This window comes from Podarcis melisellensis (assembly GCF_964234715.1).
Source record: "Podarcis melisellensis genome assembly, chromosome: 14".
In the NCBI taxonomy this organism is placed as follows: domain Eukaryota; kingdom Metazoa; phylum Chordata; class Lepidosauria; order Squamata; family Lacertidae; genus Podarcis; species Podarcis melisellensis.
This window is the reverse complement of record NC_138546.1, coordinates 3,334,172-3,361,647: the sequence shown is the minus strand read 5'-3', so window position 1 is coordinate 3,361,647 and position 27,476 is coordinate 3,334,172. Positions and strand designations below refer to the sequence as shown.

Here is a 27,476-nt window from a genome sequence, read left to right as displayed (position 1 = left end):
CTCATCCCTTCTGCCATTTTCAAAGTCATTTTAATTCTGCCATAATGCTGGCTAACTCCTTTAGGGAATGTGCACACCACCAACTCTTAACACACAACCCTCCAAAGCACAAGCCTCCATTTTGCACTTTGTGAAACATGATGAAGGGCTAGGTAAGACTGGCAATGTTTGCTTCCTGGGAATTTGTTTTTTAAATGCACGTGCACATGTCCAGAATGGAAAAGGTAGTGTGGGCGAGTGGAGGAGACACACAGTCCAGATATATCCCATCCAACTCTGTCCATTGGTGTGGACAGCAAGTGGCAGATTAGCAATGAACATTTTGACTGAAAAGGTGTAGAAGCTAACATGTCAAATGCACATACCAGGGGGGGAATCAGATCTGAATGACCATATACAGTGGTGCCTCGCAAGACGAAATTAATTCGTTCCGCAAGTCTTTTCGTCTTGCGAGTTTTTCGTCTTGTGAAGCACGGTTTCCCATAGGAATGCATTGAAAATCAATCAATGCGTTCCTATGGAAACCGCCTTCAGACCAGGTCCGGGGACAGTCTGTCCCCCGACCTCTTCTGAAGGCCGGCGGGGGGCGAAAGTCTTTGCTTCCCCCCACCTGCCTTCCCGGGACAGCGGAGACTTCTCCCCTGTCCCGGGTGATCTTAAAATCCTGGCGGGCGGCAGCGCTGCCGCCCGCCAGCTTTTTAAAATCGCCCCGGGACAGCGGAGGAATTCTCCGCTGTCCCGGGGCAATTTAAAAGCCCCCGGGGAAGGCAGGCAGGGGGACAAAGACTTTTGCCCCCCGCCAGCCTTCAGAAGAGGTCCAGGTCTTTGCTCCCCCCCGCCTGCCTTCAAAAGCCGTCCAGTTTCTCCGCTCTCCCAGGAAGGCAGGCAGGGGGGAGCAAAGACTTTCGCCCCCCGCCGGCCTTCAGAAGAGGTCCAGGACCTCTTCTGAAGGCCGGCGGGGGGCGAAAGTCTTTGCTCCCCCCCGCCTGCCTTCAAAAGCCGTCAGGGAGAGCGGAGAATCGCAGCGCGTTTCTCCGCTCTCCCGGGAAGGCAGGCAGGGGGGAGCAAAGCCTTTCGGCCCCCGCCGGCCTTCCTGGACCTCTTCTGAAGGCCGGAGGGGGGGAAGGCTTTGCTCCCCACCACCAGCATTTAAAAGAGGTCCCCGGAGATTTCCCTATGGGCTTTCTTCTTGCGAAGCAAGCCCATAGGGAAAATCGTCTAGCGAAGCGACGCAAAAACCGAAAAACCATTTCGTCTTGCGGGTTTTTCGTCTTGCGAGGCATTCGTCTTGCGGGGCACCACTGTAAATGGTCCACATCCAGAAGCACCTTTGCTATAAGGAAGATTATTCTATATTCCCCTTGGTTAGCAATATTATACCGTATTGGCCTGAATAGAAGCCGCACTTCCCCCCCGCCCCCAAATTCTGACCGTGAAAAGTAAAAAGTGCAGCTTAAATTCATGACCTTACAAAAATGGGCTTTTACGGTATCGCTGCTGAAACAGACATACGGTAAAACGGAACAGGTGTAAGTGCATGTGGAATTATAAGGGAGTGGCTTGTATTCAGGTATTGTCCTTTTTTCTCCCCCCCCCCCTTGAATTTTAAAGGTGCAGCTTATATTCAGGCCAACATGGTACATGCAATTAGACAAAGGTTAGTCAGAGCAGTTTCCTAGTCCACACAGAAACTGCGTGCATCCAACATACACCGTAAGGCACTACTCAGGAGTAAGAGCATAAGAAGTGCCTGCTGGATCAGGCCAATATGGCCCACACAGTCTAGCATCCTGTTCTCACAGTGGCCAACCAGATGCTTGTTAGGAAACCGGCAAGCGGGAACCGAGCACAAGTAATAATAATAATAATAATTTATTATTTATACCCCGCCCATCTGGCTGGGTTTCCCCAGCCACTCTGGGCAGCTTCCAACAAAATATTAAAATACAGTGGTCTGTTAAACATTAAAAACTTCCCTGAACAGGGCTGCCTTCAGATGTCTTCTGAATGTCAGGTAGGTGTTTATCGCTTTGACATCTGATGGGAGGGTGTTCCACAGGACCGGTGCCACCACCAAGAAGGCCCTCTGCCTGGTTCCCTGTAACTTGGCCTCTCGCAGTGAGGGAACCGCCAGAAGGCCCTCGGAGCTGGACCTCAGTGTCCAGGCAGAACGATGGGGGAGGAGACGCCCCTTCAGATATACTGGACCGAGGCCATTTAGGGCTTTAAAGGTCAGCACCAACACTTTGAATTGTGCTCGGAAACGTACTGGGAGCCAATGTAGGTCTTTCAAGACCGTGTTATATGATCAGTCACCCATTATTTGGTTTTCAACAAATGGTATTCAGAAACACTACTGCCTCTGACCATAAGAGGCAGAGCATAGCCATCCTGGCTAATAGCCATCAGCAGCCCTCTCCTCCATGAATTTGTCCGGTCCTGCCTCCTGCAGGACAGAGTTCCATAGTTTACCCCTGAATCTTTCATTGTTCAGCTACATTGTACTCACCGACCCGCTGAAGGAGAGGAAGAGCTTCAAAAGCACATCTTCTGAGAACGGAGGATGCCGAGCCACCAGGTTAATGAAGCGCTTCAATGCGCGTCGCCTCGTCTCGATAAATTCTCGGTCAGCTTTGAGAAGGAACACAGTGCAGGATAAAAATAATAAACCTCCAGCCCCAAGAACCTCCTCTACCACCTCTGTTTAGACATAAAACCAATTTGCTTAAGGTCGCTGGGAACTGTAACTCTATGAGGGATAAACTACAGGGCCCAGAATACTTTGAGGGAGAAAATATCCTTCGAATGTGCTTTGAAGGTAAAGTGTGTACACAGTTAGAGACTCCAAAATGGAGCATGAAGACCTTCCTTGCTCTTCATAGAAGTCTTCCTCCTTCTCATGTTCTCAAGCATACAGCATTCTTATCAAAACAGTAAAAAGTTGGGCCAGAAAATCATGTAAAACACAAACTCTGGGTTCGGAACAAATCATGCAAATTGGGTACTCTTAAGAATGTGTTTTTCACCTGCATGTGATTGTTAAAACTGGAGTTCTCTCAATATAGGATTTCCTAGACAATCCGAAGAATATAGCTCAGAGGGAGCTAACATGTGGTTCAGCAAAATCTAGCATACCACAACTCCCATCAGCACCAGCCATCATGGCTAATGATCAGAGATGATGGGATCTGTAGCACAGAAACATCTGAGTCACCCCGGAGGCAAAAGATGCTTTTGAACTTGGACAAAATTACGACATTGTGTTTGCCTGCCAGTTGCTGGTCTCTACTGCTAGTTTAGCTTCCCCTCCAGACATGATGGCTGAATTCACACATAATGCCAAACCATGGTTGGGCTTTCCACCTGAAGTTATCCTCACAGTTTGCTATTACGTCTGAATTCACAAACCACTGACAGATTTCTAAAAAATCTGAAAAGGCTGGCTTACACCATGGAGGCAGGCATGGATTTATTAAGAGAAGTGCTGAGCAGATGGGAAAGGAAATCCCACAAGCAGCTCCAAACCATGGTTTGCCTAATATACACCTGGAAACTCAAGCCAAGCACTGTGTAGGTTCTTAGCTTTGGTTACCACGAACTACCCTTTGATGTGATGTCTGAATTGAATTGAATTGGAATAATGTTGTTGCTGCAGCCTCTGAACCTGTCCTACTCTGACCATTCCTCCTCAAGCGCATCTCATCTGAGCAGCAAAAGACGTACCTCCTAGCATTCTTTTGGGGGGAAGAGCAGGAACCATACGGTAGGGGAACTTCTGAAGAAGCATCTCATGGAAGACCACAAAGTCATTGTACCGCCTGTACACTGAGCACCTGAAACGCTACAGGAGGAAAAGAGGGAGGAAACCCTTTCAGTGCTTCAGCAGGTCCACTGCATTTCTTCATGAGAAGAACCCAGGCCAAAAGTTCATCTAGCCCAGCATTCTACTTCCAGAAATGTCAAGCCAGATGCCTGCAAGAAATGCAGAGCTCAAAGGAAATAACTGTTCCTTACTGTTGGCTCCCCAGCAGCTAGTGCTCCAAGACATTCAAACATTTAATTCCCTTTTAGCAAGAGTCCCTGACGGATTAGACCAGCAGTTTTCAACCTGTGGGTCCCCAGATATTGTTGGACTACAACTCCCATCATCCCTGAGCTCTGGCCTTGCTAGCTAGGGGTGATGGGAGTTGTAGTTCAACAACATCTGGGGACCCACAGGCTGAGAAAGGCTGGATTAGACCAAAGGACCAAGTAGGCCAGCAAACTATGGCCAACCAGACACCTCTGGGCATTGACAAGCAAGGCATGGATGAAATATCTTTGAGTATTCTTCATCACCTCAACTCTTCTATTGACAGGAGGGAATTCCTCTTTCAAAATGGAGCCTGCTACACTGGTGCATTATCTCAAAACAAAGGAAGCAATCACCCCTAACCCTTTGCAACGACATGTTCCACCTCCCATGACTTTTCAAGCAGGTGACAGCCCAACACAGAAACTAATGCAGGGAAAAGATTCCCCACTCTTTCTTCTTCGGTTCACCAGCGAGTGGCATTCATTACCTTACTGGAAACTTCGTATTCCACATGCTTCAGGAAGAGCCCCTTTTTCTCAGGAATCAGCTCCACTTGCACCGTGTCCTTGCTCAACAGCTCTGGGAGGGTGTGGGGAAGAACCAGCGGGTTCCCCTGGGGAGTCTGCATCAGAGACTCTTCCGGCTCCTTCAGATCACTTGGAGGCTTTGCAGAGTCTAGAAGAAAGAGGAGAATCAAAAGAGGAAAACGCCGCGAGAGCAACAGCCCAGGCTTCTGATTTCTTCCTCTGCCCCCGAAGCAGAAACCAGGAACACCCTTCAGGACGCTCTTCCCGAAGCAGCTGGGCAGGCAGGGAAGACTCAGCAAATCCTTCCCTGCAACACTCTGGGAGATCCCTCATTTCACACCTAAGCAAGAAGCTGGCTGCTCTTCTTGGACGCGTGCCAAAACCTCTTGCGCTGCAAGCCAGCCAAGAGGCCGGTATTTCCTGCCTGGTTTGCTCCCGCTAAGACAAGAATCTGAGCGAGTCCCGGCATTCTTGGATCCTGCTAAGGACAACGGCTTGTGGAAGGAAAGGCATTGCTATTTGAACTCTCTGGGCTGTGAATGAGCACCCTAAAACAGTTCCCCAAAGCAAGGGAAGGCACTTCGTTTCATGCAGCTTGGAAAGGCAGGGCTGGCGGTGGGAGAGCCAGACCCTCAGTTAGCCCAAGGTAAGAGGGTTTCCTCTGCCCTGGTTTGACTATGTCTCCAAGACTAATGCAGCCTAATTAATAATCTCCGCTTCATCCTCTCCTGGCCTCTCTTAGGGAGGCGAGTTTATCCATATCAGGGGTCAGCAAACTTTTTCAGCAGGGGGCCAGTCCACTGTCCCTCAGACCTTGTGGGGGGCCAGACTATATTTTGAAGGCGGTGGGGGATGAACGAATTCCTATGCCCCACAAATAACCCAGAGATGCATTTTAAATAAAAGCACACAGGCTACTCATGTAAAAACACGCTGATTCCCGGACCGCCCACAGGCTGAATTTAGAAGGTGACTGGGCTGGATCCGGCCCCTGGGCCTTAGTTTGCCTACCCATGATCCATATCATCCATTTATAAGTGGCTGGGGAAACCCAGACAGACGGGCGGGGTATAATTAATTAATTAATTAATTAATTATTAACGCTTGGGCTAGCTTTCAATCCGAAATTCTCAAGGCAAGATGCAGCAGCGGAAATCACAACGCAAGGTGACAAGAAACAGAAAAACCCAACAACGGCCAATAAAAAGGTTCAATGAAATGAAAGCAGGTTGTCTAAGGAGAGAAGCCCTTTACAAGTGATCTAGCACCCAACTCTGGTGCGTCTGAGAAGGCAGGTGTTTCCGTGACTCAGGGGCCACCACGGTGAATGCACACTTGCTCTGCTGTGGAGTGTTGCTAGTTTCAACCTCCTTTTTAAAAGGTTGTTTCTTAAATTGCAGGAGAATCCCTGGAATGCAAGGTCTCCCTTCAGGAACCCTGTGTCAATGGAGCACAGCAGATGTTTTGCCTTTCAGACAGAGCTCAGGCTTCTTCCTGATTCTGAAGTACCTGTATCCAGCAACGCAGACCAGGAGAGCAAATCGCAAACTACTGGCTAAATGTGCCTTCCAATGTCAAGCCCAGAGACAAAAGATGGGTATATGGGCAAACAGCATCTGTGCAGTGAATTTGAGCCATGATATACGGGGGGGGGGGGAGTAAGGGGACCTTGCCAGACAAGGGATCCTACTGTATTCTTCCCCCAAACTTTCTGCAGAACACCAAACAAGAATAGCAAAGTTTCAGAGGCAGTGAAAAGGAGTGAAGCTATTCAAATCCTGTAAGATCATCACTAGTTAGTCTCCTTATGCTGTAAAAAACGAAGGCTGGCAGAGTTAAGGAAAGCTGTAACGGGGATGGGGAACACTGGCCTGGTCCTCTCTATCTTGCCCCAAGAGTCTTCCTAGGCTGCACCCCCTCCCCTGACCTCTCTCTTTCCCTAGGCCATATCCCTTCACACCAGGCATAGGCAAACTTGGCCCTCCAGATGTTTTGGGACTACAACTCCCATCATCCCTAGCTAACAGGACCAGTAATCAGGGATGATGGGAGTTGTAGTCCCAAAACATCTGGAGGGCCGAGTTTGCCTATGCCTGCTTCACACTCTCCTCGAATGCCTCTGCATATGCCCTTGGACTCCGACAATGTTTACTGTTTCCGACAGCCGTATTCCAGCTACGTCCGGTAAGTTCTGGACATATGTCACCCCTAATTAACATTCATTGCCCCTCCCCCTTTTGCATCTGGCCACGCCAACCCCTGGCATGTGGCCCCTGGGAGGTTGCCCAGATGAGCGTGCGGCCCTTGGCCTGAAAAAGGTTTCCCACCCCTAGTGTAAACATCGGACTTCTCACTCACACAGTCAGAACTCTTAGGCACTGCACCAGGCCACTGGTACAATTTAAGGCTTCGTGCTCTCCATACATACACCATCTTCAGAAAGTCACAACCGCAAAGCTATATTGCTTCTATGCTCAGCCTGCATTGTTCAGGATGCTGATTGGGCAAGCTGTAAGCAAGGAGCCCTTCCGGACAGAAAGTAAATGTATTCAACGCCACATCGAGATTCCTGGAAGTTATCAGAGTCCTGGAATAATGGCAAGTGAAGTGAGGAACTGAGCACACTGCAACTCAAAGCTGATAGCAACGCCAAGATCTCCAGTCCTCGTTCTTCCACCTACATGACAGGTGGCACAAATGAGTTGGCCTAGCAAAGGTGCAAGGGGGAAATGAAAGGGTAAGGCAAAGTCCGGTGCAGATTCGTGCTTCTGCAGCAAAGGGGGACACATACACCCCAACAGGTAGTCTTTATTAGTGTTCCTCCCCAATACTGTTCTCACAAAATTACTATCGCTGCGTAGAGCCCCAATTTCTCACAGCCATTTCATTTTGCTTGTGACTCATTCATACTGTTGCATGTCACCCCGATCTCTGAGCAGGGCAAGATTCCAGGGGTTCCAGGCAATTGCCCAGGGTTTGTGTTTTCTTTCGGAGATGAGGCACAGCCGAGATGATGATGATGATGATTAATAATAATAATAATAATAATAATAATAATATTTTATTTATATCCCGCCCTCCCCAGCCAAAGCCGGGCTCAGAGCGGCTAACAACAAGATGGTGGTGGCTTTATGATGTAAGTTTATTTACACTTACAGTCATACCTTGGGTTAAAGTTGCGTTCCGTGGCGACCCGGAAGTAACGGAATGGGTGACTTCAGGTTTCGCCACTCGCACATGCTCAAAATGACGTCACGCACATGCGCAGAAGCGGTGGATCACGACCCAAGCAGACGCGGGTTGTGTTCTGCTCAGGATGCGAACGGGGCATCCAGAGGTACCACTGTATATACAACATGAACCTACAATGGAGAGGTTCACAGCATTAACACCCTGAAGGGGTCTTGCTTCTCTCATAGAAACAGCCTCGGATTCAAACAGAAATCAAACATTGCTCTCTGATTCTCTCCCCAGCTTGCTGCTTTGCCTCTAGTTGACACCACAGCCCCAAAACCCTACTCTGAATTCTAGCTTTTGTCCTTCTCACTGTCTGCAAGTCAAGGGACGGCTTCCCCCATTTGTCATCTGACACAGTGCTCCCTTTCCTTTGTTATCTTAATGGCCCATCACCCAGGCGGGTGGAAGCTAGTTTGGCTTGATTAGATGTTAACACTTGCTGGATCCACGGACCAGAGATGCACTTGCAATGTGCCTTTCCTTTAGAAAAACCCCAAGCAACAACTCTTCGTGCCTCCCAAACGTTAAAACCTTAATTCCGCTTCAGCTTCAAACATGCCTGTGATGGGACGATGAGCTGCTTGTGCGTAAAATGCAAGTCCCTAAGAGTTTGATCAGGCTTTCAAACCTCTGCCTGTGACGGAGCCCCTCCAGCATGGCTGCGTCAATCACTAGTAGAATCCGAAAGTGGCTGCTTTCGGAAACGTTTCCAACATAAAAGCTCCTTAACGGAAACACGTCGTCTGGCCTCTCGGCGTGACAGTTTCCGTCGAGGTGTGGGTGTCCCTATAGGAGGTCCTGAGACCTCCCCACTGGTTTCGCTTGAAGCGTCTCTGAGCCATCCCTCCGACTCACTTTCCCTTGGAGTTCTTGCTCGCCCTCTACTGGTTCCCTCTTCCGCTGCTACTGCTCTCTCACCCTCAGTGAGCCTTTGCGCCTCTGGCACTTTAGATGTCAGTTCCCTGACATCCACCTCCCCTCCAGGGCCCCCTTCACCCCCTCCCGTCTCCTCTCCTACTGGCGGTGAGGAGGTAAAACCCTTGAAAGAACCTCCCTCATCTTCCGACGTCGCGAACACTTCCTTCCACTTGTTGCTGTTCCTACTCTCTAGGTACTCTTCGTCATCAGAGTCCACTCCCTCTTCCAACTCCGACTCCGCGAACCCTTCCATTTCCTCTTCCTCATCGGTGGTGCCGAAATACTCCCTCCTAAACCTTGCTATCGGCTGAGGTTTCCTCGGGAACCTTTGATGGAACGTTTCTGTTAAAACCTCGTCATTGACTTCCTGCGCACTTACCCAGGTGTTTTCTGACTCCGGTTCCCCTTCCCACGCCACTAAATACTCCACCTGATTTCCCTTCCACCTGGAATCGAGGATTTCCGCTACATGGTTGCGGCGTTCCCTCTCTTCCAAGGCTGGTCCCCTGACGTGCTCCCCTTCACCTCCTCCCCTGTATGGTGACAGTAACAACCTGTGGAACACTGGGTGCAATTTCATGTGGTTGGGTAATCGGAGTTTGAAAGCTACCGGGTTGACCTGCTGAATCACCTCAAAGGGTCCCAATCTTCTGGGCCTCAGTTTCTTACAACCCCCTTTGAACGGCAACCCTTGGGTTGACAACCACACTTGATCCCCCACCCTTATGGTTTCCCCTTCCCTTCTGTTCTTGTCTGCCTGCTTCTTATATTGTGCCTTAGCCCTTTCTAAGTTGAGCTGGAGCTGCTGATGGATGGCTTCCATCTCTTCTACAAAATGTTCAGCCGCTGGGACGCTCCATCTCTCCCCTCCTTCCCCTGGAAATGCCCTGGGGTGACACCCGTAATTAGCCAAAAAGGGACTCATCCCTGTGGACACATTCTCCGCATTATTGTAGGCAAATTCTGCCAACGCCAACTTTTCGACCCAATCGTTCTCTCTGTCATTGACATAACACCTAAGATATTGTTGAAGAATGCCATTTGCCCTTTCCGCCTGCCCGTTGGTTTCAGGGTGCCGGGCAGTTGAAAAATTGACTTCCACGTGTAACAAGCTCATGAGCTTCCTCCAGAACCTGGAAGTAAATTGTTTGCCTCGATCTGAGATCACCCTCGAGGGAGCCCAGTGCAACCTAAAGATATGTTCCACAAACAACTTCGCCGTTTCTTCCGCTGTGACTGCATGTGAGCATGCTACAAAGTGGCACATCTTAGTTAACAGGTCTACTACTACCATGATGGCTGTTTTCCCCTTGGACCTTGGCAGATCCGTCATAAAATCTATTGATATCGCTTCCCAAGGCCGTTCTGGTGTGGGTAAAGGTTCTAATAACCCTGCCGGCGCCCTTCTTTCCCCTTTGGCTCGCTGACATTGGTCACACCCTCTTACATACTCCCTTACATCTTCCCTCACCTTAGGCCACCAAAATTCCCTGGTAACCAACCACATGGTCTTGTGTTGCCCAAAATGTCCCGCCGTGGGGCTATCATGCAACTGCTTGAGTACTCTCCCCCTCAATTCACCTTCGGGTATATACAGTGCCCCTTTGTAATACAATGCCCCATTTCTTTCCTCAAAACCTCCGGGGCTCTCGCCCTCCCCCCTGAGACCTCTGAGCTTATCCTGGGCATATTCATCATTTTCCGTTTCCTCCACCAGTTCTCGTTGCCCCACCATCGCCGCCCCACACACCCAGCGGTCCTCCGGGATGACATGTCTCTCTTCGATCACCCCCTCCCCTTCCCAATATTCTGGTTTGCGTGAGAGCGCGTCCGCCCTGACGTTTTCTGGGCCTGGCACATAACAAATCTCAAAGTTAAATTTGGAGAATTCCTGTGCCCATCTCACTTGTCGTTGGTTGAGCACTCGAGCTGTTCTCCAATACTCTAAATTTTTGTGGTCGGTGCACACTTGCACCTTGTGTTGTGCCCCAATTAATAAATGTCTCCACCTCCGGAATGCTTCGTGAATGGCAAGTAGTTCCCTGTCATACACCGTGTAATTCCTCTCGGACTTATTCAGCTTCCGCGAGAAGAAGGCACACGGTCTCCACTCCGACGCACTCCTCCCCGGTTGAAGAAGGACCGCCCCTACCGCCCGGTCGGATGCATCTGTTTCCACTCTCATGGGTTTTCGTAAATCCACATGCAGAAGTTGTTCTTCCGAGGCGAAAGCCCTTTTCAGTTCTTCAAAGGCTCGACCCGCCTCTGCCGTCCAAACAAATTTCTTCTTGCTGCTGAGACAGTCGGTGATGGGCGCCGTCAAGTGGGCAAAGTTCTTGATGAACTTCCGATAAAAGTTCCCAAATCCCAAGAATCTTTGCACGTCCTTCTTGGTCTTCGGTGTCTTCCATTCCAGTACCGCTTGGACCTTGCCTGGATCCATGGCCAATCCCTTGTCTGACAAGCGGTACCCCAGGAATTCCACCTCCTTGGTATGAAACTGGCACTTCTCCAGTTTCACCCACAGCTGGTTGGCTTGCAGCCTGCCCAACACTTCTCGAACGTCCCTCACATGCTGTTCCTCATTTTCCGAATACACCAACACGTCGTCTAAAAAGGCCACACAATTCTTGTAGAGCAAAGGTCCCAGAACGTGGTTTATAAAAGCTTGAAAACACGCGGAGCCCCCTTGTAGACCGAAGGGCATAACGAGGTATTCAAAGGCTCCCAACGGGGTAAACATGGTGGTCTTCCATTCATCCCCCTTCCTTATGCGTATCAGATTGTACGCCCCCCGCAGGTCCAGTTTTGTAAAAATCTTTCCCTTCCTTACTCTGGTCAAAATGTCATCAATTCGGGGCATAGGGAAAGCCAGGGGCTCCGACACTGCATTGAGGGCCCTGAAGTCACACACCAGTCTCGGTTTGTCTGTGTTCTTTTTGTCCACAAAGAACACTGGGCTGCCCCCCACCGCTCGGGACTCTCTGATGAAACCTCGCTTCAAGTTTTTGTCAATGAACTCCCTCAGCTCCTGCATCTCCCTGTCTGACATGGCGTACAGCTTGCCTACTGGGAGTTGGGCCCCTGGGAGTAGGTTGATTTGACAGTCAAAGGGTCTATGCGGTGGCAGTTTGTCTGCTTCCCTTTCGCTGAATACGTTGCTCAGATCTGCGTATTGCGGGGGCACCTTCCCTTTGTCCATCACTTCCATCCCCGCTAGGGTGACTCTGTCTCCTCCCGAAACCTTCCCCTCCTTGCAGTGTTCTAGGCAATGCGCTGACCCAAAGGAGACCACCCTCTGATGCCAGCCCACTAGCGGATCGTGTAGCGCCAGCCAGCTCATCCCCAAAATGATGGGCGCTCCTCCCAGGATGGCCACATTAAACGCTATCTGTTCGGTGTGCCTTGCCACTCTCATTATCATCGGGACAGTCTGTTGGCTAACTTCTCCCCCCAACAGCTCTCTGCCGTCAATCGTAGTCACCTGCAAGGGGTTACTTAAAGGGATAGTCTGTATCTGGTGCTCAGCTGCAAACTCCTTACTCATGAAATTACAGGAGCTGCCTGAATCCAAAAGCGCCTTGACCTTTAGTGGGTGTCCGTTTGGCAGTTCTAGTAACACCTCTATCACTAAAGCGGGTCTGGGGGGTTCTGGCATGGGCACTTTCATTGCTCTTTGGCCTGGCTGCTGTGCCCCAACGGTGGCAGCCAGGCGTTGGCTTTTACTTGCTCCTTGCCTTCCTCTTCCTTTCCCCCAACAGCTCCTGCCATCCCTTGCCATTCCTTTCTTTGTGGGCAAACTCTGGCAAAGTGCCCTGGCTGTTGGCAGAGATAACATCTCTTGGCGCTCTTTCCCTCCTTTTTCCGCCCTTCACTGGGATTTGAAACTGCGCGCGCCCGCGCTGTTCCAACTTCCATCGGCTCTGCCGGCGGGAAAGGTGGCTCTGGAATGTCTGGAATGCGGAACTCCCTCCAACGGTCTCCTTTCCCTTCCCGCTTTTCCATAGCCCTCGCCTCCTGGCGCGCTCCTATGGCCAGCGCAGATTTGGTTAACTGGTCCATAGACTCCGCCCTGGGGCCCCGGGAAAGCTCATCTTTGACGGTTGAAGAAAGCCCCTCTTCGAAAAGCATTTGGATGGGCTCCGCCGATAGGTCCCACCCCAATTTGTGAATCAACATGGTAAATTCAGTCCAGTACTCACGGACAGATCTGCTTCCTTGCTGGCAAGCCATTAACTGCCTTCGCACCACCCCCTGCTCAATATCGCTGGAAAACATCAGGTCCATGGCACGAAAAAACTTCCTCGTGTCCTTTAAGATCTCATTATTCGCTGCCATCAGGGGTCTAACCCAATCTTTCGCCCCGGATTCGAGATGGCCAATCACATACGCCACTCGCGATTCCTCATCGGGGAAGTCATCAAACTGCAAGTTTAGAGCGTATTGCATCTCTGTTCCAAAGGCATGATAGTTCCTGGGATCCCCCCCGAATTTCTGCACCAATCCTGGCACCTTTCTGGCGAGCGGGGTGGTTTTCTCCTTTCCCTTTTCTGCCTCCTGAGCCCTCCTCTCCTCAAGCCTCGCCGTTTGCAGCGCCAACTGGATCTCCAACGCCTTGTACCTTTCTTCCAGGCTTGGACCTCCTCCAGCTGCTCCTGCTTCCCCGGTTCCGGCTGGATTGCTCATGATGCTTCTCCCTGCACAAGCTGGCTTTCGGAGACTTTCGGATTGCTGTGATGGGACGATGAGCTGCTTGTGCGTAAAATGCAAGTCCCTCAGAGTTTGATCAGGCTTTCAAACCTCTGCCTGTGACGGAGCCCCTCCAGCATGGCTGCGTCAATCACTAGTAGAATCCGAAAGTGGCTGCTTTCGGAAACGTTTCCAACATAAAAGCTCCTTAACGGAAACACGTCGTCTGGCCTCTCGGCGTGACAGTTTCCGTCGAGGTGTGGGTGTCCCTATAGGAGGTCCTGAGACCTCCCCACTGGTTTCGCTTGAAGCGTCTCTGAGCCATCCCTCCGACTCACTTTCCCTTGGAGTTCTTGCTCGCCCTCTACTGGTTCCCTCTTCCGCTGCTACTGCTCTCTCACCCTCAGTGAGCCTTTGCGCCTCCGGCACTTTAGATGTCAGTTCCCTGACAATGCCTAAGAATCATAGAATCATAGAGTTGGAAGAGACCACAAGGGCCATCGAGTCCAACCCCCTGCCAAGAAGGAAACACCATCAGATCACTCCTGACATATGGTTGTCAAGCCTCTGCTTAAAGACCTCCAAAGAAGGAGACTCCACCACACTCCTTGGCAGCAAATTCCACTGTCGAACAGCTCTTACTGTCAGGAAGTTCTTCCTAATGTTTAGGTGGAATCTTCTTTCTTGTAGTTTGGAACCATTGTTCCGTGTCCGCTTCTCTGGAGCAGCAGAAAACAACCTTTCTCCCTCCTCTATGTGACATCCTTTTATATATTTGAACATGGCTATCATATCACCCCTTAACCTCCTCTTCTCCAGGCTAAACATGCCCAGCTCCCTTAGCCGTTCCTCATAAGGCATTGTTAAGAAATACAAGCTTACTTAGATACTTGTGGTTTTGTCCTCTTCCACAACCCTGAGCTTTTCTGCTCCACCCAAATGCTTTTCCTCATCACACCCAATCTGCCTCTCCCGCTCCTGACCCTCAGGCCATCTTCCAAGGCATCCCATCAGATTCATCCACTGATGATACATAAGCCACTCAGGTATGAGAAGTTCTCACGTGAACAGGTACCGGATGCCTTGATCTATTAACACTCTCGCACCTTGAATCAGGGTGGATTTAAATCACGATTTGAATCACTAGTCAGTAAAACTTGACTTAAATCATTTTTTTACAGAAAGACTCATTCTAGCTGGTAAAATCTTAATATTTACAACCAGATGAAGTTTTCATTTTTGGAATAATAAATTTTCAGTGTAGTTCATATCAAAAATTACTGATCTGGTTATACTATTAGAAATACATAGATAATTATGGAATCATTGTTAGGTTTAATAAGTTAACTGTTTATATTCAGACAGCTTTTCTGCTGCACTTTATTGGAAGGAGAAAAATCATTTCCTTAGTAACAATTAATTTAAACAATTTATTTAACTGAAACAATAACATTATAGGATATGTATCCATGTTTGTTAACTGACGTGGTTGAACAACTTTTTCAAACAAAAAAGAAAAAACCTTAAGGGTTTTAGCACACATGAAAAACTTAAAACAAATCCTTATTTCCTGATGAAATAGTCTTTGGACTATAATGTAACTTGAATAGAAAACTATCTTTGGAAAGATTTTTCCTCCAAAAGCATTTGATTTTAAAAATCAAATTTCAATTGAAAAAAATCTGATTTAAATTTTTTAAAATCCTATTTAAATAAAAAAAAAATTATTTTTTTTAATCATTCACTTTTATCCACCCTGCCTTGAAGCTGAATACGGCACTGTATGCAAAGAAGGAGAGTGTACTTCAATCTATCGATAACATCTATTATCGATTAACATCTATAACATCTATAACATCTTACAGCACCACAGGAAGCTGCCATATACAGAGGCAAACCACCAGCCCATCTAACTGTCTCTGACTGACTGGCAGCAGCTGTCCAGGGCTTCAGACAGGGGCATTCCCAGACCACCTAGAGATGCCAGGGGGGCTGAACTTGGGACCTTCTGCACACAAAGCAAATGCCTTAACCCCTGGGCTATGCCTCGACAAAGCCAAGATTGATGGGCACCCTCACCACCCTGGCCAAATACAACTGCTCCGACAGATTGTCACAAGAGGAACTGACACATCCTTTCTCCCGAGCAACAGATGCTTTTGTTCATAGAAATGTTGCGTCCCCTCTACTTTTGCCCCTCTACTTTTGCCAAAAGGTGTTGATAATGCGCATATCAATTAATTTGTTGAAGCAGATATGTCGCCAATTAAATAAATGTTAATCAAATAATTGGACTGATTTTTATTTATTTTTTGGTCTGGGAATTAATCAATGGCACAATTCAATGTGTAGTCAGACCCAAGTTCTACCATGTTTGATGGGGCTTGCTCCCACAGAGGTGCACGCAGGATTGCAACCCAAAGAACTGCACGAATTTGCTCACAAGAAAAACAAAAGCTGTGAGGAAGAAAAAAAGCCAACCTATGCTTTTAGATGAAGCACAGCTCTTTTTACAGTACCTATGCCCTAAGAAACAGCATTCCCATTCTCTCTCTCTCACAGAAGAGCTCTTAAGATGGGACTTCACACCTGCAATTTTTCTAAGCATTTTTTAAAGTATGTTCTACTGACCTATTAATTGGAAGCAGCTTCTGATTTGAAAGTTATGTTTTTAATCCATTTATCTAACTGATTTAGGTTACAACCCGATAACCAATGAAAAAAATAGGACGTGCTTTTGAATAATCTTATTATTATTATTATTTCTACCTCGTCCATCTGGCTGGGTCTCCCCAACAGAATATTAAAAACACGATATAACATCAAACATTAAAAACTTCCCTAAGGGCTGCCTTCAGATATCTTCTAAAAGTCAGATACAGTAGTTGTTTTTTCCCTTGACATCTGATGGGAGGGCTTTCCACAGGGAGGGGGCCACTACCGAGAAGGCCCTTTGCCTGGTTCCCTGTAACCTCACTTCTCACAGGGAGAGAACTGCCAGAAGGCCCTCAGAGCTGGACCTCAGTGTCCTGGCTGAACGATGGGAGTGGAGACGCTCCTTCAGATACAGTGGTGCCTCGCAAGACGAAATTAATTCGTTCCACAAGTTTTTTCTTCTTGCGAGTTTTTCGTCTTGCGAAGCACGGTTTCCCATAGGAATGCATTGAAAATCAATCAATGTGTTCCTATGGAGACCGTCCGGGGACAGAGGGGAAGTGCCGCGCGCCTTCCCCTCTGTCCCCGGACCAGTTTTAAAGCAAGGGAAGGGGCAGCGGGGAGAATCGCTTCTCCCCGTTGCCGCCCCTTGGTTCAAAAGGGGTCTGGGGACAGAGGGGAAGGCGCGGGCGCCTTCCCCTCTGTCCCCTCTTTTGAAGCAAGGGGCGGAGGGGAGAAGATCGCTTCTCCCCGTTGCCGCCCCTTGCTTTAAACAGGTCCAAGGACAGCGGGGAAGACGCGCTGCGCTTCCCCGCTATCCCCGGAGCTTGCGGGGCAAGCTTCGTTTTGCGAAGCAAGCCCATAGGGAAATGCGTCTTGCGAAGCGGCTAAGAAAACGAAAAGCTCCTTCGTCTAGCGAGTTTTTCGTCTTCTGATGCGTTCGTCTTGCGGGGTACCACTGTATACTGTGCCGTTCAGGGCTTTAAAGGTCAGCACCAACACCAAGTACGGGTTTTCATGTCAACTCAACATTGCATCCTAGCTAAAAGGCAGGGAAATCACCAGCTCAACGCTCAGGCGAAGGAAGCACCAGTGCATTTCTGCTATTAAGTTCTTTTAACACTTGCTGCCATTTACCAAAAAACACACCAAAACAAAACAAAACCCTGACACCATATTTTCACCTTTCAGTATTTTTCTGGCACAGGCATATCACCTAAATACACATCCATCCTTGTTTGTCCAAAGCTAGATAAGAAGTGAATCTAACTGGAAGCCCTTCAAAGAAATAATGTAGTTTTATCTACTACTTGGGCAGCTTTCTTCCACTGCACTGTGAGCCTCATCAGCATTAGATAGCTAATAAACAACAGAATGGTTGTTAAAGATTAGATATGCCTGCAAAAGAAAGAGAGTGAGTGCGCTTTAAATCTGTCCTGCTGGCTCTAGAATACAGAAAATGCTGAGATAATGAAGCATAATACCAGCTGCCAGGCTGATCATATGACTCTAAGAGTCTTTCCTTTTGAATGCTCATGTCCAGAACTGTTATCTGTACTTAGGAGTCTCCAAAATGCTTTCTAATATCAAGGCCAAGTTTACATAGGCCACAACCGGGGGTGACGGACAAAAAAAGAAATAAATAAACAAGTTGCCTCTTCATTATTACATCAAATATTTACTATATCCGGCAGTACAGTTCCTAGTACAAAATCATTGAGTATGAAGTTCAGGCTTTGATGCCAAGACTAATCCCTTTGCCAAGTACACAACTCACAAAGCAGCCCCTCAAGGGACTCAATTGACGTGTTGTGGAATAACATCAAGAGAAGTCCACTGCCAGGGAATGAATGGCAAGTCTGGAGGACAATGTCCTCTGAAGCTCTTCAGAAGCACATCTATCATCCGGCTGGCAAAGATCAGTGGCGAACAAACCCAGGATCACCAGCCAAGAAGACCAGGATGGACAGTGCTCTCAGACCATTGGTATGAACTGTTGTTTCCAAAACCAGGCAGAGTTATTTATTTAAGTTGCAAAAACCTCAATGAACTGGATGACATACATCTGCTTCCTTCTGAAAAGCACTATCTCCATGTGAGCACATCGCAGGCTGCATATACTTTGACTGGCTCAATGGCAGGCCCCTTTCATTTTTGGAGACCTTGGACAACACGGCCATTATGTTAAAACACAACGCTACTCAGCACCTCCTATGGCCAAATGAATCGTCGCACAATAGATGTCACACAATAATCACACAATGCAATTAACTGTAACGCAAATATATACACACTGGTGAAACTGTGGCTTGCATTTTCCATTTCAAACAATTATAAATAAATATAGCTGTGAATGGTTCTAGTGGAGCTATAGATGGAATTCACAATGACTGAAGCCAAGAGAGGAAGCGAGTGAAATCAGGATAATCCTATTCAGAGCACGTTCTTGTTCCAACACTACACTTTATATTTATCTTCTAAATATACAAGCACATATATCTTGTGAGAGCTACTCTGGAAGCTTCAAAGGTCAGGCCTATGTCTGACTTTTCTGACAGTTTTATACTTGTTTCTGCGCACATGCCTTCCTAGTTATTTATCTATAAGAGTATTTCCAAACTGCCAACTCACTCAAACAGTGTCATGGTAGTAGGCAATAAAATAAAAATAGGCAAATACAAAACATCACACCCCAAACAGCCCTACGTTTCCTGCTGTCTATCTTTGTATTGCACAACTTTGAGAGGAGAAACACCAATGCCATTCTCAAGAGGAGGTCAGGTTTCAAGAAATCTTCACAATCCTGAGCCCTCCCTCTAAATCCAAACACCACCTTACCTTGAAGCTTATCCAAAGATTGCAGAAAACTAGGTTAAGGACTGTCATCTGCTGCCTATCAGATAAAATTGGCCTATAGCGCTACTGCTGGTGCAGACTTCAAAATCAACACAAGACGTGAATAGCACCAACTCCTACTATCCCTGCTGCTGCCAACACCGCTCCTTTGATGCAATAATACAGGCATAGGCATATGCCTGCAATAATACATGGTGCAACATAAATTGATAGATCAATTTGGGAACACTAGGATCCCTTTGTGTGAACCATCCCAGCGTGAAAAACAAACAAGAAAGTTGAGCAAGCATTTTCTTCCCCGAGACCAAACCTCTTCAGTATCCCATTTATCCAAAATGACTACGATATCAGTGCAATGACATTGTGCGTAGACAACTACCTCGTCTACATGGTTTCCTAGTCAACGGCTTATTTTTCCTCCAAGCTGTCACTGTGATACATCCTAGCTTGCCAGGCTTTTAGCCTCCACCCCAAACTTCTTCTTAACCTCCTCAATCCCAAATAGGTTTTAGACCAATGCTGATCCAGACCGTTTTCCTCTCCCCACTCTTCTACCTCTATACCTTCATGCAAAGCTTAGGAGGAGTGTACAACTTTTGCTGATTAATTCCAAGGCGGCTAACACAAAAATTTAAAATAATCCTAAGGAGAACCCATTTATATTTATCCTGCTCTCAAGTGCTTAGCCAGAGTCATAAGGTTGTTTGGCATCTGTCTGTCTCGGGAGACAATGGAGGAGCGAACCTTCAGGGATGAAGTCAAACAGTTGAAGAGTTGCAGCACCTGCTGTGGCTTTAAGAGACCAATAAGGGAGAGACATGTTTTGTTGCAGCTAGGGCAGAGGAAGGTGTCCAGTTGTGTTGAAACAGGGGTACTATGGCATTTCTTCTTCCTGCGCTCCTCCCAGGGGTCATTTCTCCTCTAGTCACTGCTGTGGATACACAACCTGACCGACTGTCTCCAGGCACAGAGGTCATCTGCAAGGGATTTCCACATGGCAAGGTTAATGTGGCCAGCCTTCATGTCATGATCTTTGTAACACAGAGTTGGTCTGCCGACAGGCCTAGTACCAGAAACCAGCTTCCCATAGAGCTGCCACCTTCCATTCTGTGAACATGACCTAGCCAGCGTAGACGTCGCTGAGACAGGAGTGTGAACATGCTTGGATTGTGGGCTTGGGAAACAACATTTTTGTTTGAGATTCTGTCCTGCCATGTGATGCCCAAAATCTTCCTGGCACAGTGCAGGTGGAAGCCAAGGAGTCGTATAGTAGTACAGTAATAAATGGGCCACTCAAAATATGATTAAAACAAACTGGCAGAATAATCCACTGCCATACACATTATATGTTTGAAATGTTTTTCAATAATACAATTAAAATGTGTAGGAAGTTACTGAAAAGGTAAGATTCCCCCCATTTATGATTTAGCTCAACAATTTAAAAGAATGAATGAATGTTCATATAAACAACGACCAAATTACACAGAAGCACAATTGTAAAAGCACACCATCATCACAAGCCTGAGTCAACCAAGACCTCTCAAAACTGCCCCATCTTGACCAAATGGTGACGAGATGGAGCCGAGGGAATTCTAATGCAATGGTGTCACAACGGAGAAGGCCCTGTCTTTCAGAGCTACCCACCAAGGCTCAACGAACAGGAGGATCAACAAATTTAGCTGTTGATCATGATGCTGAGATACTTCATCCCTGTCGCATGCACGCCCCACAACAGTACACTGCTAGGCTGCATCAGTTTTAAAAGGAAAAACTAATTTTAGTTATAAGGAAAAGCTAGTTTGGGTCATGATGCTTTTGAGAAGCGTCACTCTGTTTTCCAGCTATCTGGCACAGAGCCTGACAGAACTTACGCAAGCATAAAAGCAAGCATAACACATAATTATCTTAGGGTTCGGGATCCGGACAAAACTGTTTGTCTAAACGACTGCTGCTACATTTGCCAAACACTTTCCAAGACACTAATATTCAAGGGTACCGTAAAATAGAAAATGGGCATCATAACAGCAACCTCAGCAAATCAACAAACCCAAAGAGCATGGAAAGTGGGGGGAATTCCTCAGGAAGCATTGTGACTAGTCCACCAGGAAGAACAGACAAGGTTTCATCCTTGCTATCTCAAGCCGTGACCTGAGGGGGGTGGGGACTCTGGGTCCAAATACAGGGAGCCTAGATTTCCCCTTAGCAAAACCAGATGTTTCCCTGCCAATTTGGAGCCAAGCATCTGAACATAATAATGAAGGATCATTCATCAGCCTTTCCTTTCCTCCTTCTTCCCTATCTTATTCTAGAGATAGATTTCCAGCTCGTGACTTTCTATCTATTGACAGAGGCTATAATCAGGATTACATGGTGGTGAGTTCCAAAGAAATCAGCACAGTTTACTCTCAATTAAGTATTCACCAGATTATCATTTTTAAAATCCTGCTTCCTTTTAAAAAAAAGCTCTCAAAGCAACTTACAACCAGAAGTAAACAATCCCGTAGGAAGATGTACAAGTGTCCATCAATAACTTCCTCCTATGAAGGGGTTAGGGGGGTTTGTGGGGGGGATTCCCCCCCACTCCGGAAACCCCCAACCACATCAGCATTGCTAGAATTCACCAGAAGGCAAAACTACCGCCTACAAGTTTACATGGAGTTTCACTAAGTGACACATACTCTCTCACTTCTGCAATTCTTCGCTTCCCCTCACGCCAGGAAAATCACACACTCCCTCTGCCAAAAACAACCTTCAATATGAAACAGCTGGATTATTCGGAATATTCTGTTTGGCCAAGCCATTTTTAATAGCCAATGTAGAAATCAAGACTAGGAAGACCTTGGTCCAATCTCATGGCAGCCATAAATTAACTGGGTGGCCTTAAGCAACTCTCCTTCCCTTCTATTTTCCACTTACAAATTTGCATCGTAAGTTTGAACAGAGAGAATTGTTGCCAAGGATTCAACATACAGATTGTGAAAACAGTTTAAGAAATTATAGTCAGTATGGCATAGTGCATAGAGTGCCAGATTAGGACTTGGAAGACTTGGGTTCAAATCCCTGCTGAAGTGAATTTCACGCAGTCACATGCTAACCTCCTCCCACAGGATTGCTGTGAGAATAAGAGGAGGATGAAAAAAAGAGAGAGAGAGAATAAGAGGAGGATGAGCAGAATCACAGATGCGGCTCAGAAATCCTTGGAAGAAGGGTGGAACGACACAGTAAGTTTACCAACTTCAACGTAATAATGAATGAAAAGGACACAAATCCTTCCTTTAAGAAATGGTATTACACACTTTAAAAAGGTAAAGGTACCCCTGCCCGTACGGGCCAGTCTTGCCAGACTCTAGGGTTGTGAGCTCATCTCACTCTAGAGGCCGGGAGCCAGCGCTGTCCGCAGACACTTCCGGGTCACGTGGCCAGCGTGACAAGCTGCATCTGGCGAGCCAGCGCAGCACACGGAACGCCGTTTACCTTCCCGCTGGTAAGCGGTCCCTATTTATCTACTTGCATCCGGGGGTGCTTTCGAACTGCTAGGTTGGCAGGCGCTGGGACCCAACGACGGGAGCACACCCCGCTGCGGGGATTTGAACCACCGACCATGCGATCGGCAAGTCCTAGGTGCTGAGGCTTTTACCCACAGCGCCACCCGCGTCCCCTATTACACACTTACTAAGAAGTAAAACCCGCTGGACTCATTATGACTTCCTTTTGAGTAAGCAAGTATGCTTGGATTGCTCTGTCAGCATAGGATTGTGCCTGCATGATGCAAGACACTGGAAGCTGATTCATAGAGAGTCAGGAGGTAACTTATCAAGAAAAGATATGGATTTCAGCATACATGAGCAGAATACTATCTTTTGGTGCTGCGTGTATGGACATTAAAGGCCATTAAACAGGTAGAGGGATGAATCCGTTTTACGAGAAATAAGCATTTCGAAACAATTCAAATCAAGAATTCCTTCTCTCTTCTAATTTCACACAAAAGGCGGGCAGAGCAATCAGTAAAACGCGTCTGAAAATCATGTTGAGTCACTTGGGCTTGCATGCTGTTGAGCACACTTTCAGTGCACGTTGCTCCATCCTCCTGGAACTTTCAGATATTTTCCTCAAATGTATTTGCTAATGCTATTGTAGGCTTCATCAACCAAAGTATAGTGTCCAGATCAAGGGAAGTAATAGGGCCACTATATTATGCCTTGGTCAGATAACACCTGGAATACTGTATTCAGTTCTGGGTACCACAACTTAAGAGGGATGTGGACAAGGTGTGCAGAGGAGAGCAACCAGGATGATCAAGGGTCTGGAAACCAAGCCTTATGAGGAACGGTTGAGGGAGCTGGGTATGTTTAGCCTGGAAAAGAGGTGACTGAGAAGAGATACGATAGCCATCTTCAAATATCTCAAGGGCTGCCACATAGAAGAGGGAACAAGCTTGTTTTCTCCTACTCTGGAGGGTATGACTTGAAGCCATGGCTTCAAGTTACAAGAAAGGAGATTCCGACTAAACATCTGCAGAAAGTTTCTGGCAGTAAGAGCTGTTTGACAGTGGAACAGACTGTCTCAGGAAGTTGTGGACTCTCCTTCCTTGGAGATTTGTAATCAGAGGTTGGATGGACATCTGTCATGGATGCTTTAGCTGAGATTCCTGCATTGATGGCCCAACTCTACAATTCTGTTATTTCCAGCCTCTGACCAAACAATTTTAGGGAACAAACATAGGATGCTGTCAGACCACATTGGTCCATCTAATTGAATATTGTCTATATTCAGCACCATTCTTCTAGAAAAAGAGGTGCCTGAACTCACCACGAATGCCTCTCTTGTTCTCTTATAATGGCAATGGTGTCCACTTAGTTCCGGCAAGTTCCATCGGGGGGGGGGGAGCCCCATCTATATTGACTGGCAGAGGCTTTCCGGCATTTCAAACAGCGAAATTTCTCAACCCTATCTGGAGATGCCAGGAACTGAACCTGGGACTTTCTGCATGCAAAACAAATGCTCTGCTAACAAGCTATACACCTTCTTCCTCCATCAGTGACATCCATTTTCCTCAGCATATAAAGATCTCAGTTATCTAACCTACGTAGCTGCAAAAGCATATTGCTAAGTAGGCTCCTAAGGCACATTTCATCACTTTGGTGCTAACAGAATAATATGTGCAGCAGAAGATACGGCAATTAGCTTAACATACCTAGGCATTATTCACACAAGTGAACATTAAGCATTGTCAGGCGGCCTATAAAAACTGTACTGTTAAATGTTTATCTCAAAACTTGCTTGGGTTTTACCAGGCCTTTTCCATGAATGAAGCAGATTACAAAGACTTCCACATTTGCTAGAAACACTATTTCAAAAGAAGAAGTGTCAGATTCTACTTCCACATTAAGCAGAATAACTTTTTCAGAGGAACTATTGCTAAAAGACCGATTCCCACAGTACTGTAGCTATAGAAATACTACTAATTCAAAGAGAATAATAAAAAATAACATGACCTAAGCTATTTCAAAAAAAACTATTTCCCATGCCATAGTATTGAAATACTACAAAGTATCTTGTGGTACCTGCCGAAGAATGTACAGTACAGTATTACCGAACTAAGGCTAATTTGCTAGCATTTAAGGTTAACACACGACTTCTTTTGCTGCAGCAAACTAATGTACACTTGCATAGTGGTAAACCCCACTGAACTCAGTGGGCCTGAATAACCCTAGAAAGAAAGGATTGCTCTAGGAAGTTAAAGAAATAATACTGCAGAGAGGATAGCCGCGTAGAAATAAAGTGACACATATAAATACTTCTATGTAGATTAATAACCACAACTGTTTCAAATAAACTATTCATGAACGACTATTTCCCACAGTAGCTTTAGGAGTACTAAAATGTGAAACTGCCGCATGACAATACATAAAGGGGCTGAACCAAAACAAAAAATTTTTTTAGCATGGGTGTTCCTTGTCTTCCCAAGGCCATCAAGAACCGTTTATGAATTGCCACTGTTCCTTACATAATTCTCACAAGCAGTGCTTTTCTGCCCCCAATAGCATGTATAAATTCTAATAATAATAATGATGATGATGATGATGATGATGATGATGATGATGTATGCCGTCTTCCCCTTCCTGTAGTTTCCAGCAACTGGTCATTTCAGAAGCATCGCTGCCTCCAACTGTTCAGGCGGAGCAAAGCCATCCCGCCAGTCGCCACCCATCGCCCTCTCCTCTTCTTCCTCCGGGGAATTCGTCTACTCCCCTTTGAAAGGCACCCAAGTTGGGCGGCCGCCGCTGTCCCTGCGGCAGCGAGTTCCGCAGATTAACAAGGCGCTGCGCGGAGGAAGAAAGGCTTCCTTTGCCCTCTTCTCCCGACTCCGCCAACTGCAAGGCTATATAATGCAAGGACTACCGCTGTACTTTCTCAGAGAGCGGCGAAAGCGCGGCGTGGAAATGCCGCCTTCCCGCAAACCACCCTCGAGGAGACGAGGGCGCCCTGGGGTGGGGGCTTGTCGGCGAAGTAGGTGCCGGGACGGACGCCCTCACGAGGTCCTCCAGGTGCCTCAGCCCCTTCCCCGACAAGAGGTGCAGCCGCCGCCGCAATAATACCTCAGCGGTGCAGAAAAACAGGAAAGCGCTAACGGCCCGCGCTTGCCCCTCGCGCGGCCCTGGACTCCCCTCAGCGCAACCCGCACCTGAGGTCCCTCCGGCTGCCCCCGTTCCCGCGGCGGGCGGCTCCTCGTCCATGGCTCGCCGCCTTCTCTCTCGGCAGTCATGTGAGGAGGCGGCGGCGGCGGCGGCGTCGTCCTCGGGACCCTTCCTGGCGCCCTCCCCTTCCTCCCGCCCGCCTTCGCTCCCCCTCGGCCGGGGAGGCGGCGCCGGGGCGGGCGAGAGGCTCGCTGGCTGCCGGGACGAGGCGAAGAGGAGCGCGCAGGGGAGAAGGGGCTGGTTGCTGCTGGAGCCGAGCCCCGCCGCGCCTTTTCTCGAGCCTGCGTTCAGACGTGCAGCGAGTCAGACGCGCGTCCGGTGGGTTCTGAAAACGGGAGCGAGGGGGGGGGCTCGGTCCACTGCGGCGCGCAGGACTCCCTGCGGACGGAGAAAGAAGCAGCAGCAGTTGCTGCCGGCGCACGTGTCGCACGTCCGAGAACAGCAGGGCATACTTTATTTATTGGGTTGATTTATTCGGGGCTGTTCTAGAAAAAGAGGTGCCGGAACTCACCATGAACGCCTCCCTTGTTCTCTTGTAGCCTTTCAATGGCGCCCACCTGAGAGGTGCTAGAAAGGAGTTCTGGCTGGGAAGTTTTTCAATATGCATACATAATTGGTTCATAATAGAATATCTGTCATGACATATTTTCACAGCTTCTCTGGACTTCCTCTCATCTCCCGCTCCCATTTTCATCATAAGAAAAGAAATTTTCCAGCAAATTATCCTCTTATTTACAATATATGCCCACAAACTTAGTTTATAATCTAATAGTTCCCAAATGGTTCACATTTTCTTAATCTTACTTGTCTTCCTAATTCTATCTAATTTAGTGGTGCCCGGTTCTTTATGATTTAGCAACCTGCTTAACATTCAGTCAAATTACAATGGTGGACATGCCTCTGGTGGACATGCCCTAAAGTGAAGGCCTTCTGGGAAATGATATATAATGAATTGAAAAAGGTAATTAAGTATACCTTCACTAAGAAATCAGAGGCCTTCCTCCTGGGCATTGTCGGCCAAGGGGTGGTAAAGAAAAACCGAACCTTTTTTATGTATGCAACAACAGCAGCAAGGATACTCCTAGCGAAGCATTGGAAAACTCAAGATTTCCCCACACTGGAAGACTGGCAGATGCAACTGATAGACTACATGGAACTGGCCGAGATGACAGGCAGAATTCGAGACCTGGGAGAAGAGAGGATGGAAGAAGACTGGAATAAATTCAAGATTTATTTACAAAAACATTGTAATTTGGGTTTATTAATTATATTTTTATGCCGCTTTTCATCCCAATGAATCCCAAAGCAGCTTACAAGGTTGCAGGGTTTTTTGCTGGGGCAATCAGAATAAGATCCACTATTTGACTATTGATTCAGAACCCTAAAATGTATTTTATACAATTGATTTTTTATTTCTATTCTTTTTATATCGTATTTTTGTTTTATTGCTATGACAGATGGCTGACACAAAGATTCATTCACTCTCTCAGCTTACAAACAGTAAGCAGCAACAGCATGATAGCACATCACAAATGCATAGATCGTAGAACTATAAAATTGGGAGGGGACCCCCGGTCATCTAGTCCAACCCCCTGCAATGCAGGAATCTTTTGCCCAACATTGTCGAACATAGGACCCTGAGGTTAAGAGTCTCTACCTACTGAGCTGTTCATCCAGCAGTGTAATAGGGTATAAATTATGTAGACTGGTTAAGAAATCGTCAGCGAAGCAATTGCAAAGCAATCTCTAAAACACCGTTAAAGCACCAACTGAAAAATAAACTAGACGTCACAATTAAAGCAAAAGTCATGTTATGTGATT

General features: G+C 47.3%; 1 protein-coding gene across 1 annotated transcript in view; it reads right to left on the bottom strand.

The window, feature by feature from the left end:
• The window catches only part of SNX8 (sorting nexin 8), a 39,078-nt gene extending 13,281 nt beyond the window's left edge, over positions 1-25,797 (bottom strand). Inside the window, exons 1-4 of the mRNA XM_081889264.1 lie at positions 25,643-25,797; positions 4,563-4,750; positions 3,724-3,841; positions 2,510-2,631 (exon numbers count right to left, since the gene is read on the bottom strand). Coding sequence (XP_081745390.1) covers positions 2,510-2,631; positions 3,724-3,841; positions 4,563-4,750; positions 25,643-25,694 — 480 coding nt within the window. The 5' untranslated portion in view covers positions 25,695-25,797. The remainder of the gene's footprint in view (positions 1-2,509; positions 2,632-3,723; positions 3,842-4,562; positions 4,751-25,642) is intronic.
• Positions 25,798-27,476: the final 1,679 nt, after the last annotated feature.